The sequence below is a fragment of the Epinephelus moara genome, chromosome 14 (genome assembly GCF_006386435.1).
Source record: "Epinephelus moara isolate mb chromosome 14, YSFRI_EMoa_1.0, whole genome shotgun sequence".
NCBI lineage: Eukaryota > Metazoa > Chordata > Actinopteri > Perciformes > Serranidae > Epinephelus > Epinephelus moara.
Window position 1 is genome coordinate 18351414 of NC_065519.1, and position 15191 is coordinate 18366604.

The 15191-nt window shown below is 40.1% G+C and overlaps 2 protein-coding genes across 3 annotated transcripts in view; both read left to right on the top strand.

The window, feature by feature from the left end:
* Positions 1-3291, top strand: part of stac (SH3 and cysteine rich domain) — a 45682-nt gene extending 42391 nt beyond the window's left edge. For both annotated transcript variants that reach the window (XM_050062827.1, XM_050062828.1), the window contains one exon: positions 1061-3291. In XM_050062827.1, the coding sequence (XP_049918784.1) occupies positions 1061-1159 (99 nt within the window). In that variant the 3' untranslated portion in view covers positions 1160-3291. The remainder of the gene's footprint in view (positions 1-1060) is intronic.
* An 8077-nt stretch (positions 3292-11368) lies between these two features.
* LOC126401505 (uncharacterized) lies at positions 11369-15176 on the top strand. Its single transcript, XM_050062832.1, has 5 exons — positions 11369-11506; positions 11597-11730; positions 13122-13199; positions 13286-13440; positions 14883-15176. The coding sequence occupies exons 1-5, from the start codon at positions 11458-11460 to the stop codon at positions 14974-14976; spliced, it is 510 nt and encodes a 169-aa protein (XP_049918789.1). The 5' UTR covers positions 11369-11457; the 3' UTR covers positions 14977-15176.
* Positions 15177-15191: the final 15 nt, after the last annotated feature.

Consider the following 15191-nt stretch of genomic DNA (forward strand, 5'->3'; position numbering starts at 1 on the left):
TTGCCAGGTGTTTATATTTCTGTCTATCTGTGGACAGATTTTGTCAATGCACCAATGTTGCAACAGTTTAAGATAGACTCACAAAATGTTACGGGTGTGTAGTTTAGATCAAGAAGAAGGTTGAGTTCAAACATGGGTGTGGTCCAAGCAAGAAGGCTAGAAGTAGGGGGACAGGAAGTAGGGATATTCAGTTAAGGCTGGGACACGCTCTGTAACCCCATGGGAGCAATGGAGCAATGTAACTGGAGCTGCGATGTTGCAGGGTTACAGCAGCCAGTGCTAGACATAAAGGGACAGTGTCCTCTCAGGTGCTCTTTGGTTGCGCTGTTTTTAGCCTCCTTGGATGCGCTTGGCCTGACAGAACTTTTGGATACACTCAATTTGATGGTGGTTGATATTCAAGAAAGTGTTTGCATATAGAAAGCATTTGTTTATAGGCTTATCTATGTTAATTCTTCATACAAAAATATAACGACCCAAAGCCGACCGTGGACACCTCAGTGAAACATATCAATCATCCCTTATGTTCTATGATAGTTTAGGCATATTAGGGCTGCAACGATTCGTCGACTAATGGATGACTAATCGACTATAAGAATAATCAGTGACTATTTTAGTTGTCGACTAATCGGTTTTCATAGAAAAGTACTATAGAAGTACCCCAAAATACTCATTGCAGCTTCTTACTTTCAAATATTGGCAGCTCTACACACTCTCCCATGACGGTGAACTAAAACCGTTTTGCGTGAGTACGAAACAAAACATTAGATGACATCATTTTGGGGTTTAGGAGAGAGAGACCGAGAGTTTTCAACATTTTAACACATTTTTCGATTTGCCTTTATTCATGGTGTGAATGTGAACAAAAACAGCAGATCAAGAAAAAAAACATTTGCACCTGCAAATTAATTGCGTGGAAAAAAAACACTTTTGCTGTGTAAAGGCCCTAAAAGTATAGAGCCAAAAGTATGTAATATGTTTGTGTGACTGTACTAATCATCTATACTTTATATTCTTAATAGTTTTCCACATTAAAGTAAGATTTCATTTTTCCCCTCAGATCTGTGTGAGCAGCGAGGGCGAACGCAGCGGCTTTATCAGAGTGGCGAGCGGAAAGAAGAGAGGCTTCGTGCCCTGCGACGTTCTGGAAATCATCTGAGACGAACACTCAGAGAAATGAAGAGAGACAGACAGAAGGAGGGAGGTGGGCTCAGCCGCCTGGAGGTCAGAGGAGGGGGAAACTGAACCTGCAAAATGGCTGCAAGGAACCAGTGAGGAAGTTGCCTCATCAGAAATTTGGAGTTTGGACGCATAAGTGATGCTGGGCGTGGACTTCACTTTGTTGCAGGTCAGAGTCTCTGTACCTTCTTCACTCTCCTCGCAGCACAAAGACAGACACTGAGACGACGGGCCGTTTGTTGTTCACAGGGAGACAGGAGATCGCTGTTTCACTGGATTTGATTTAATTTATAAAGCTGATTTGTGTGTTCTTTTTCTTCCCTTTACTTTTATCCTGCTACAAGCTGTTTGTTTTATAAAAGTGAAACTGCCGCTGGGCTGTTTAAGCCAAAGAAAAGGAAACAAACACTTACTACAATGATTATTTTTCAAGGTTTCAGCACATACAGTACAATGGCATTCCTCTTATACATAGTTTAGTTTCTCATGCTTTTACATTTTGTTCCAAGCTTAAGTTGAGCTTTTACTGCAAAGTAGTTTGCAATAGACTCCGATATGTCCTTGATGTCACAAGGTGATGGAACACTTGAGTCGGAATAAACAGCATATACAATAAAATGAGAACATTTACCTTCTTTGAAGTCTCAAATCTCCTTTAAAATCTACCAAAAGAAAGCCTGACTTGGATCATACAGTCACAGTCGTGTGACAGAACTGAAAAAGGTTTCAGTTGGAAAGTGGCACATCAGATGCAACAAAGAGATGTGTGGGAGTATTTTCAGAGGAGTTTGACACAATCAAAGATTTCAGAGATTCTCAATGGTCTTCCAACAATATCACCCTCATATTCCCCAAGTTTATAATGTCTTACTCACATGAATCCAAGATTTTACTTCAAGGTGATGGTAGATTTATATCATCATTAGAACCAGAAACTGTTAAAATCTGTGTTTCTGATCCTGTTTATACCTCATATTAACATGCCTGTCGGTGATCTGAACATAAATGGACAGCTTGGAGCTGGTCAGTGTCACTAAAAGAACCACCACATCTTGGATTGATGACGTAGGTCTTGTTGGGGATGCAACAGGATGCGTTATTGCTTCACTACAAAAGATAAGTGGTCAAATGCGTCCCAGTGTATTTAACTTAATACCAGCCTATGAAGAGGCTCTCAGTGGACACACAACTTGTCCTTTACGGAGGGATGGGAAACGAGAACTGGTTCCAAATAGTCCGATCCATTGTAATCACAAGCCTCCAAGCTTATAATTCATTTTATTGAACAAGAGGGAGTCGTGGCAGAGAAGAAGAAACAATCCAAGGTTCATTTTACGAATTAAGATGAGTGCTGCTTGTAATGTCTGTAAAATGATCATTTCAAGTAAGAGTGAAAACACTAGCAATATACTAAATCATCTTTCCTATCGACATGGGCTTAAACTCCAGGAATGCCACGTATCTGACACTCTATGCACGACCACCGCTTCACAAACAAGCAGCATGTTCATTATCAAGTTGTCTGTGTAATAACAGCTGATTTTTTCTTTGACTAAGAAAACCTAAATGAAAATGAATGCTGTACAAATATTCAAATATTGTAGGCCTACTTTTATTTCAACACAGAAAATTGATTGGAATTCAATAAGGGAATCGATGAAGAATCAGACTGTTAAGCTGAATGGATAATGGCCTTGGTATCAAAAGAATATTATCAGTTCCCATTCCCACACTTACCAGATTTAACATTTAGCATTTTCTCCATGCTGCAGAATCTTTTAGGTGTATCTTTTTTGTTGTTTGTGTTTAATTAACGGATTCAATTTTCTCTCGTTTTAATCGATTTCGTCAAATATTACAGCTTCATTGCTACAATAATGATTTAATGATCATGTGATCTGCTGGGGATGCCTTGTGAGCACATGAAGGCACCCATGAGACAACTTTTCCAGTTTGCATCTTGACATTAAATGTGATCACTCGTGTGGTTTTCCACTCTCCCAGCACAGGCGGCTCTGAACGGCACTTCTCGTTCAGATTCTAGTGAGGTGCGTTAATGGAGAGCTGTTGCATCACAGTAGATATAGTATATCTCTTTAAAATGGTTCTGCACTGACAGTGGGCTTTATTGGAGGTCCAAGAACTCTACTTTGTACATACTGTACATACAAGATTAAAATCTCTTCTTTATCACAGCAAAAACAAAAAAGTGTATGATGATGATTTTTGTGGTGTCTCACGTCTTCTTTCTGTAAAAACATATGCCCTAATATTTCACACATCTCATCCTAAATGTGCCCGATTCTTCCATCTGTCAGAGTGATTCCTAAATTTCTGTCACGGTTCTCTCTCCTCTCGTGCGCATTAATTTGCTATCAATAATAAGCTCATCATTCGCTCAAGTGGGCCCAACAAAAAAATTATGCATCATGCAATTATGCATATTACGATGTGATTTAGTTGCCAGCGAAAACAACTGGATTGTGACTCAGTTATTCAGACTGCATAAAGAACCAAAGCCATTCGAACAGCAAGAAAGACTGCAGTCGACGGGAAGACACATACAGCACAGAGATGCTTTTATTAAGCTTTTTGTTTCACAATTGCTTTGTCTCAGTTTTCACACCAGTCCCAGTCTCTTTGTGCTAAATGTTCTAATTATCATTATGAGCTAAGAATCATTTTTCTATAAACACTTTTTAGTTTTAAATTTAGGTTCAGTTTTTTACTTTGCATCAAGAATTTTGCTCCCATGCTCTGTTATGTTAAAAAAGACTACAAACTGTTGTTTCTGGGACGCTTTCTCATCTATCTCACAGTTCAGTAAGCATTGCTGATTTCCCCCCATTTGATCTACGGGACCATCTGACCAGACAATCTGCACACTCTGCAGCCCGCCACGAGACAGTCTGCTTCACTGCAGACTTCAGAGGCTTCAGCAGCTCCATTAAACAGCTGCTCACGTGTTTAAATTGTCTCTGGGGGGTGAAGCCTAACTGCAGAAATTGAGACCATCACAGAGACTTTGCTGTCTCAGGGTCTGCCCCTTGTCTTGCTTTGTGTCTGTGTAAGGACACACACCAGGCCTCACTGCAGGACACCAGCAGGTCTCAGATATTTGACTCTAGCACCACCTGTTGGCTTAAAAGGGTAACAGCAACATCAGGTTACTGATGAGCTGATTCTGTTCTGGTGCCGCTGAAGGAGCAACTGTGAGTTTGAAAATTACACTTTAACACTCTCACTTCATGATCTCATGAATTCAAAATTTGGGTTTCTGCAGACTCTTTATGCATTAAGCTTTGGTTTCAGACAAGAGAGTGCTCATTCACTCTGAAATCACATGATCAGCACACCCTTGTCTTGGTCCACCATTCAAAATAAGTTTGAGTACTTCTTTCAACATCAAGACCCGAGTCGAAATTACTTTTCTATGTGAAAGATCAACTTAAAGCTGCACTAATTAAACATTTTTAAATGAACAACTGATGAAATGATGACTTCCTGTAATGTGAAAGGGATCGCTCTTTTTGATGAACCCACATTATGATTATTATGAACCAATTCTGCAGCTCCTCTCAGCTCTACAGAGCTTTATTATTGTAAGGCAGGTTTCTCTCCCCTGTCTTACCTATAAAGTTACTAGTTACTGAATTAACTATCACAGGGCTGTGGGTGAAGTAAGACCACAGGGACAGATTCTCTGTGTAACTTAATCCACTTTAATGTCTGAAAAATAATGTAGGACAACACAACATCAATAATAATAGTGGCATCTCACATCTTATATATATATATATCACTCCGCCAAACGGAATCATAACTCTTATTACCTGCACGTAAGGTGCGTGATATTAAGCCATTAAGTGTGACACCTCTTCCTAACATACAGCAAGCGAGTGAACTCTGACAGATGCGGTGCAAAAAAGTGTCCAGATACACTAGGAGTGACAACAACATTCAGGGAGCCTTCCGAGCCCTGAGGGACCCTAAGCAACGGCTGGTTGGTGCTCTGAAAATAGGTTGAAAGTATGCAAAACTCCACCAAAATGGAGCCAATGCGATCAAACAAGCAACATATTGCTTAGCCTGTTCTCTGACACACAGAGATGACATCAGTGCCTAGTGTTCCTTACTCAACTCTTTAACCATTATAAGCACACCCTCTGGGTACTAATAGCGCACTGCATTTTGCCATACCTGTCGGTGTGAATGTACTCATGTAGCCACTGGACTCTAGTGTCGTCTGCTTTGTGTTGATATAAAGAGGCCCAGACCGTGGATATCTTTGGAGGAGATCTCCATTTACTCCTGACAACTATGACAGGAAGAGCTGAAAACAAAATCCTCCGTCAAATACAACCATATAAGCTCCAGCCCCTACACAAATTAAGTGACACAGGATTATGTTACCATAAAATGAACTTATAAACATGTCTTAACAGCGCTAAAACACGGAAATTACTACCAGAGCAATGTTGCTTACCTCTCCCATGGACTACAACAGCAAAAGGGGAGAGGTAAGGTGGGAAACACCCCTTTATAGATGGGGTACCCCCAAAGGTGAATGTAGGGGGACAGAAACTGAGTATCAGATGTTCTACATATTGACTATGGAGACCTGAGCGTGTCAGGTAATAACAACTTAAACAACTTGTGTGTAATTATAACACAGAATATTACAAATGTACATTTGACTGCTGTATAATTGACCCTGTCACACTCAAAAGTACAGAAGAATACAAATTGAGACACAGTAGCAGTTAGCGACTAGCTGGGGAACAGCTTTAAGCAGCAGAGACAGATATTTCTCTCAGAAGCTGAGACCAAATACAGAGTAAATGTGGGTGTCACATTCGTCAGTTGGCCAGAAACACAATCCCCATGGATGTGTACATAAGTAATTGTTTGATACCACATAACAGCTTCATAAGGTGATAAGATGTTTGGTTTACAGCTTGTTGGCTTACATTTAGTTAGCGGAGAGGACCCTAGATTTTTAACGTTTTTACATTTTGTACATTTGACACATTTGTATGTTAAAGGGGACATGCAGGACATGCCAGACCACACTGTGCGTGTGAAGGAACGTATAGACAAGTGTTAAATTTGGTGTCAGTTGGTGTGAAGCAGGAAGCTGGCTTAGTTGCTGGTGGGGTGTGTTTCACACAACACAGTAAACGACTCAATTCTAATAAACACCTGTGTTCATATTTTGCTGAACCCCAGTAAACTGCACGTGTAGACAAATATAGCATGTAGGAAGTACTTCAGTTGCAGTTTTCTGGTATCATGTGTTTGATTTCCACTGCTGTAATATTCTTGCGTAATGGAACCACAAGCACATTGTGTCCTAAACCACATGTGGACCAAGTAACACCTACAAACCTGGTCAAGTATTGCAGTGGGGGCAGGGTCGGGGGATATTGCACATGAAGCACTTCTTAAGGTGGACTAAAGCTGAACTCATCTGTGTCTTCCTGTTTCCAGAAAGAAACTAAAGTTTACCAGCAGCACACAAACACACCTCAATCATTCCTGCTCATTTAACCACCCAATGTAGCTTTGATGAAAATGTTTAGTATTACCTCCCTGAAGCACGTTTCAAGTCCCTGAAAGCTGATTTCATGAAGCAAATTTAATACAGACCAGGAGCTGCTTTAAACAGGCAAAAATACGAGGTTCTTTCATGGGGAAGAGAAAAGGTGATTTGATTGATTATGACTGAAGCCAGACCACCCTCCGCACAAAAACATGTCTGATCTTATAAATGCACTTCACATCGTCCACAGTATACAGAACCTCCTCAGACCCAGGACCTACCAAAGACAAGGATTACACTAACTTTAGTTTCAATTATGTAAACACTCTTTGACATATTTTCTAATGTTGATAAGATGGGATATCCTGGGGAATATATGAATATTATTCTCTCCCCAAAACTTTTTTTGTACTCTGTTGTAGGCTACTATTTGGTGCAGAAGCTCTAAAATGAATGGATGGATTACTCAGCAGACCCCAAATCATCAGGGGCCACTCTGGCTTTCACCTGAAAAATGTCACTCAATGTCGGTTAACACGTACCAGCCTGGGAGAGACTGACCAAAAAAATGAAAAAGAAATGCAAACCAAACAAAAGGAAGCACAAAATGGCCACCACAAAGAGCCACGCACACACACACCAGAAAAAAAAAATCTATAACGACTATGAAGACACACAAAACACGACAACAAAACAAGAGGCAAAACCACCACAAATTCTGTGTGTCTTGCTCCTGTGAAGAAGAGGTGGTGGGGCCTTTTGTGTGTCTGTGCCCAGGGGCCCATTGTGTCAAAATCCTCCCAGGTAATTGGGTTTCTGTTTGCTGTGTTCTTTCCCTTCCTGTGTTTCTGTGCTGCCTTTCTCTCATTTGGCCCTCTACACACCTGACCTGCATCAGCCTCGTTAGTCCTGACCTGCTCCAGAGTTTTTACCCAACCAATCACCTTATTCCTCTCACCTGAGCTTCTCCTCCTTTTTCTCCACCTGCACCTCATCTCCTCATCAGACTGGTTTGTATTTAAGTCCTGGCATTCAGCTCAGTCTTTGCTGGATCCTTGGTTTTGTTATGTGGTCATCACGTTGCCTCTTTTCTACTGTGACCCTCAGTGATCTGTGTTTGCGTAGTGGTGGAGTTAAAAAGCTGCTGAAGACCCCTGAATGCCAATAACTGTTCCACTGGATCCTTAAAGATACCATATATCTTGATTGAACACCCTGCTGAATAAGACAAATTTCAGTGTCATTGAATATAAACAGTTTTCACTTCCCTTTCTATTAATCATAGAACAAAGTGTTACATGTCAAATGCTTCATATGATTTATCTGAAGGATAAAATTGCGAAGGTGGTGGACAAAGTGAGCAGTTGAATGCAAAATGAGGTGGTGGAGGCTGCCTGCAGGATGGAGAGATCAAAGACAGGCAGAGTGAAGCCATAGCCAACAGTTAAGATCCCCTATGTGTGTGTAACAAAAAGTGAAACAGATAAAGTGTCTCTGATGGATTGGGTCTGTTGACTGATATTTTCTGTCTTTTATTTTTTAATTTCAATCATAAAATGTCTCCGTGTAGGCTGCTGTTATTTCTGTACATACCCTTATATAGTGTTTTTTTCCGAGACATATTTTGTTTTAGCTGTTGTTAAGTCAGGGAAGTCTCTGAAGGACCAAAGTGACAAGGAGGAGGATTTATTCCCTCCAGTTTAATCATGATGCGAGGGAGACAAGCGTACAGACGGAGGAGGTGAGAAAGGGTGACTCGCACAACCTGATGACTTTCAAATTTAACCAATAACCCACTTGGTGTGAAATAGTCCTCCAAAGTCAAGGCTACCCTGTCCTTTATGAGAGATGATAACCTGGACTGGAGTTTAAAATGAGTTCTTGCTTCTTCCATATGTACCAAAAGTTTATTTTGACAGACCAAACATTTAGCCCATGTCTATGATCTGATGTTTTAACCCTTATTGTAAGTGATGCAACCGTGCCTTACTCTTATTGAGTCTTTATTTAGTTTGCATTCATGAGAGTGCGTGATAAGTCAGCTAGGTGAGTAAACATTGATATGCTTGGTAGTCAGCACTGGGACCTTTTTTTTGGACTATATTGGAAATGATGGGGCCCGGGCTCTTGGAAGTGGACTGTATGGACTAGCATGGTCTGAGGTCTCGAAATACATCTCCATATAGGTTAATGTGCTCAATATGCTAACTGTCTCTTCAACCTACCTGATTACCCCTGAGAACTGTGATGCTGTGAATCTTAACTCTATTATTTATTTTTATTTTATATATAAATATATATGTATATATATTATTTTATGCAATTACGTTCACCCACAGAAAATGCCATTGAAATGGCAAGGCTAGCTGTTTCTCCCTGTTTAAAGTCTTTACGCTAAGCTAAGCTAAGCTGAGCTAAGCTAACTAGCTGTAGCTTCATATTTATTGTAAAGACATTACAGTGGTAATGGTCTTCTTCATTCTTTTAACTCAAGGTCTACTTACTAGATTTATTACTAGATTTACTAGATGTATTTAGATAATGGTTGATCCATCACTTTGGTAAAAAACCTCTGTAGCAGCTAGCTAGCTAGTAAGTAGGCTAATGTTAGCATGTTAAACATCAGCATGTTAGCATTGTCATTGTAAGAATGTTAGCATGCTGACATTAGCCCACAGCTCTGGTGTGACTACAGGGGGTCATCCCTATATTCCCCGGGTTCTATGTTCCCCGGGTCCTATGTTCCCCGATCGGGGAACATAGAACCCTTTAAAAAAAAAAGGGTCCTATGTTCCCTGCTTTCCCCAAAAGGAAATATGTTCCCCGCTTATTAACCCTTATTATTAAAAAGGGTTCTATGTTCCCCGGTCCCATACAAAGCGGGGAACATAGGACCCTTTTGGGGTCCCATACAAAGTGGGGAACATAGGACCCGGGGAACATAGAACCCGGGGAACATAGGTACGCTCCCGACTACAGCCTCACACGGCTGCTAACAACTGTACACTCACAGATAGACAATAATACATCAAAACATATCTTGTACGGATTACAAATACTTGCTGATCAAATATTTGAAAACAAAATACAAAATTCTGGTATGAGAAAAGGCATTTAATTAAATAAACGTAATTTAAAAAGACAAAAATACTCTGCAGGGACTGACATTATATCACATTTTACGCCTTTAGCCTCATATGGGTCTGACCTTAAGCTCTCTGCATCAAAAAGATGAGCTCACCACTCACCATTTCCTTGTCTCAGAGTATTTTTAGTGAAATGCCTGAAAATAACATGCCTGTGGTTAACACGTTTTGTTCTACCACATTAAATGCATCAGTAAATACCCCACTCATGAACTCTGAAGACAGTTTCAGGGTGCCAAGTAGTTGACCTGGTTGAGCAAGTACCCCATGTACAAAGGCTGTTTTCTTGCCGCAGCGGTTGCGGGCCTGCAGCTTCGACACCAAACCACAGTCCTTTGCTGCATGTCATCCCCCCTCTATTCCCCCCTTCAAATTGTATCTGTACCATCAGATAAAAGCAAAAAGCCCCAAAAAACATCTTTAAAAAAGGCAGTTGGTAACAGTGGCTAAATGAGACAACACATCAACACGTCAAGTCGCACCAAACAAGGCTTTGCAGTCTTGTTATGGTCGTGACTTTTGGTCATGTAACCAGTGTAGTTCGTTTATGGCCAAATGTTAGTTTACTTCTGGTGAATGCATTTAGGCTTCAGTGATCACAAAAAAGATGATCTTGCTGAACAATTTTAAACAATTAGCATAAAGTTGGTTTGCTACAGAGCTTATTTTCTGCAGTAATCCAAAAGCCAATGCAAAAATCCCATAGGTTTTGACAAGGGAAACAGTGCGAAACTAGCCTCCATGTTGGCCAGTCATCAGGATATTCAGGAGTGCATGCTGAGTGCTTTGTGTCAGTCACTGTCATGACCAGTCGAGCTACCTGAGTTCATATTTGTCATACCCATGTTTCCTGTTTTATTTTTAAACTCTACCTCGATTAAAGTTAGTTTCTTCTCTTCTCTCTTCTCTTTGTTCATCAAAATGAGGGAGTAGGGGGAGAGTTCAGTCCGCACAGTTACTGATCACCCGTCTACTGACCTGAGCCTGATTAAAGATCCTGACCTTTTATCTGAGTCTGTGAGTCTGCTTTGTGAGTCCTTCTCCAGTTTGTGCTTGACAGCCACAGCTACGGGGTGAACAGCCAATTGACAACCAGTTCTTTCAGTGAGTTTAATCATCTCTAGTCCCTTGGCAACATCAAAATCAATCAAATAATACCAGGTTTTTAGCCCCTCTCTCAAGCTCAACTTTGCCCTCCTCCATTTAAGAGCAACACACATGAACTGCTTAGTGATTTGTATTCTAATTAAAAAACAAGATTTTAATCTACATACTGACAGATTAGATTGTAGTGGTTCATGCAGAGTTGTGATGTTCAGATCGTGAAGCTTTATGGTGCAATGCTGTTGTTCTAGCACATTTCTTTAAACACCAGTGAGTGTATTGACTGGAAAGATGAGTCTAGATGGGGTGGGTGGTGTTGAGGAGGTTTTGTTTTCTGTGATAGTGGTCTTCATACTATCTTCCGCTGCTTGTGGTTATAACTTCCATTTAAGGGGCCGTGCAGGCGAGTGGTGCAGCCCTCCACCTCTTGTATAAAAGGTGTGTCACCAGACGCACAGACACTTGAGATCACTGCTCTCTGCCAGCATGGAAAAGTCTTCATTCCTCCTTGTGTGCATTCTGGTGGCATGTTCAGGTGTGCTGATACTGTCTTGATTGTTTATTTATTGTGTTATTTATCATGTTAACTGTTCTTCAGCATTTTTTTTGTTTTGCATCTTCACAGTCTGGACAGTCGACGGGAGGAGACTCAAGGTCACCATTGACGATCAGGAGCAGCTGGACATGGAAATCTCAGTGATGGCTGACAAGGAAGTCTCTTTGAAGGACGGCGAGGAAGTCTCTGTGAAAGCTGGAAAGGTAATATGGCTGCTTCAAACACTGCTAGTCCAGCATTCATCTTCAAATATCAGATGACAGAACATTAGATGATCAGCAAAGGGTCACTTGCATCTTTGCTGTGTCTCTGTAGACTATGCAACCTGAGGTTGCACTTCCTTTTGAAGGTTTTATAACCACTGTTCATACGGTGGTTAAGTTTACATACATTAGTCAACTATAACTGACCACACGATTGAGAATATTTTGCAGGTGTCAGCCAAACATCTATCCAAGTAGTATTTTATTGTCTCTCTTGCACGACATACACTTTGGAGATAATTGGATCTTTAAGTGCGTACCAAAATGTCTATGAATTTCAGTCAGATTATGCAAACTGCAAATATTCTATTTCATCACTTGGAGGTAAAAAAAAAAGTGGCCGTGCATCATTCCAGTGCACAGTGGCTCCGGCAGCATTACACCTATGTGTGTAACCCTAAACTTGGCTTTTGCTTGACACCGATCTAATCTTAAATCCTGACTTTATGTCCAATCTCAGCCTAAGCCCAACCTGAATAAACTGTCTGCACGGTGATGTGGTCGGCAGGTGTAGTTCGGTAGAAGAAAATTCCTACGTGAAATTGCTCACAACAAGGTCTGTGGATTATCTGGGTCATTAATTCTGGAAAGAAATATTGCTGTTGCATTTTTCAGATGGTAATCTATTTATTTATTGATGCTTGACGAGCACCATCTAGTTCCATTATATTAGAAAGACGGCAGACATCTTTGCAACTCCCACCTAAACATTCCATATTGATAAATAGCACTACAGTTAAGAGGTAAAATATGTATTTGATATTTTGTCCCATCAAAAGCAAGTACTCATTCTCCAGAAAAATGCCCCTGTGACTCATATTATTTTATATTTAATCATTGGATTGTTAACACTGATGCAACAATGTGTAAGTAGCATTTTACTGTTGTAGCTGCTCAAAGTGGAGCCATATTTAACTACTTTACATGCATGTATAGTGGTTCTCAAACTCAGTGCAGCCACTTCAGAGATCACAAGATAAATCTGAGGGGTAGTGAAGTGGTTAATGGGGGTTGGAAAGAAATAATCTGTTGTTTAGTAACACTTTACTTAAACCTCCTATTCAGCCTTTATAGCAATATAGACATTTACAACATACTATAATGTAGCTGTAAGCAGATATAAGGGCATTTTTAGGTGTCACAAGGAAATATTTTGTATAACAACTATGTTATATCATGTTATATTGTATTATGTTGTCAGTATATTGTTAAGTAGCAATGACAAATATGTTCATTAACACTTAACAAACTTAAAAAGTTTCTAGTTTATTGTTTATTTAACATTCTTTATCATGTCAAGTATTAATTTCATGATACATCTCTTCACACAGCTTCCCGGTGTGTGCTGGGCGTGCAAGTGGGCTTTGAACAAGGTGAAGAAAGCTATCGGACCCAACGCCACTGCAGAGGTAAATGAAAATGTTTAAAAGGTTGACAGATCGCCGGTGCATTGTGGGAAAGACTGGTAACAATCATAACAATTACGCTCTTACAGAAACTGACAACAAAGCTGAAATCCATCTGCGACCAAATTGGCCTCTTGAAAGCTCTGTGCCGCAAGTTTGTGAAGACGCACCTCGCAGAGTTAATCGAGGAGCTCACCACCACTGATGATGTGAGAACCATTTGTGTCAACACCGGAGCCTGCAAGTGAGTCACCAGCCCGCCATTTTAGCATTCGACTAACAACATACCCAGAAATATTGAATCTTTACAAAGTCCTTCAACAATATTCATTATTCTATGGAAGCAGTTAAGAGACGAAAGTATTTGAATTGAATGGAAACTGCACTTGTGCCTTTAGTTAAGCTATGGCGTGTCAAAGGTGGCACACACACCCAAGGTTGCTGACCCCTGCTGTTGTGTGTGGTATTGTTTAATGGTACATACTTATCCCCATACAAATAAACATAAAACAAATGAATATACATACTAATTAAATTGTAATTAGGGTCCGGGCAGCTAAGCTGCCAGGACACTATTGTAATCCTAGGTATTCTTCTTCTTTCTTCTTCTGTGGAAATCATACTTCCCATGGGTGAAAACTCACCAAACTTTGCACAAAGGTCCAGTCTCATGCCAGATATCCTCAGGTGTAAACTCAAGCCAATAGTCCTGATGGTGGCGCTACAGCAAGAGTCTAAAGTTCAAATCTTTGAAAATTCATAACAAATCAACCATACCTGCTACAACTTCACAACTTTCATCAAACTGTACCCCCAATGCTGAAGAAACTTTTGTACATTTAAACCTATTAAAAATTATGAAGTTCATCACTCTGTTTTTTTCAAAAACTGTAGAACTTCTTAAACCTATCTCCTCCCACAATTTTTGCAAGTGTCTCAATTGACACCAAACTTGCTACACAGCATCTTCAGACTGTCCTACAAAAACTACGTTTCTCAGATTTTTGATTTATCAAAAATTGAGCCTACAGTGCATCAAAATGTTTGACTGTAAACAGTACTGTAAACATATACATGCAAATTCTTGCTAAATAAATCTTCAATGTTCATGAAAAAAAGACAGAATTCTAGAGTCATGGTAGATGATGTGTGGCAAATTTCAGAATTTTATCTCAAAAACTGAATTATTGACAGCATTTTGAATTTTGCTCTAATGTGAACAATTGGAATCAATGTAAAAATGGCAATTTCAAACATCAGTTTTTCACTTATGGAGCAAATCAATCATTGTTAAAACAAATTACCAACATCTCCATGCTGTCTAGATGCAATATGTGTATTTTCAGATTTTTGTTTCGATAACTGAATTTTTTTACAGTGGTTTGAAATCTGCTTTTCCATGCATGGACGGCTGCTAAACCTGCACGTCTGGCTTAGTCAATTTGTGAAGCTACACATGAATTGTCACTGACTAATTAGCTCAGTGAGATAGAAATTGATTCTTAGTCTCAGAGGTTGTGAGTTCAAGCCTCAGCTGATGCAAAAGGCAGATTGTGTTGCTAAATGTCTTCCAATTCTTCTGCTTGTTGCTCAGAATTGCCTAAAAATGCCCGGACCCGACCCATCGCTGCGCAGCAGCTATAATTATTTTAATCTTTTCCTGTTTCTCTGATGTGCTCTCTTCAGGCCAAAGGAGTTGGACCTGCTGGATTATCCACACGACGAGGATTCAGAGATTGAAGTGATTGAATATGTCCGAGGTCGTATGCGTGCACAATAATCACGCTTATAATCACACTGCAACCAGTTTGCTTGTGGCAGTGACGACCAACAACTCTGTGCATTACAATATGTGATAAAGGATTTCTTACAGCTTCTTTCTGTCACTGCTTTTACTTTGTGTTGCACTTTATGCCTGTAATGTTATTTTCTATTTTTGCGTCTGCACACAGTGATATCAATAAAGGTTTGCATTTCAAATGTTATGAGTATTCT

Bases quoted from the DNA above. Each gene is read 5' to 3' on its own strand.
- LOC126401505 (XM_050062832.1), top strand. From the start codon at position 11,458: ATGGAAAAGTCTTCATTCCTCCTTGTGTGCATTCTGGTGGCATGTTCA. The intron at 11,507-11,596 runs GTGTGCTGATAC...GCATCTTCACAG, and splicing joins CATTCTGGTGGCATGTTCAG to TCTGGACAGTCGACGGGAGG. The intron at 13,200-13,285 runs GTAAATGAAAAT...ACGCTCTTACAG, and splicing joins GACCCAACGCCACTGCAGAG to AAACTGACAACAAAGCTGAA.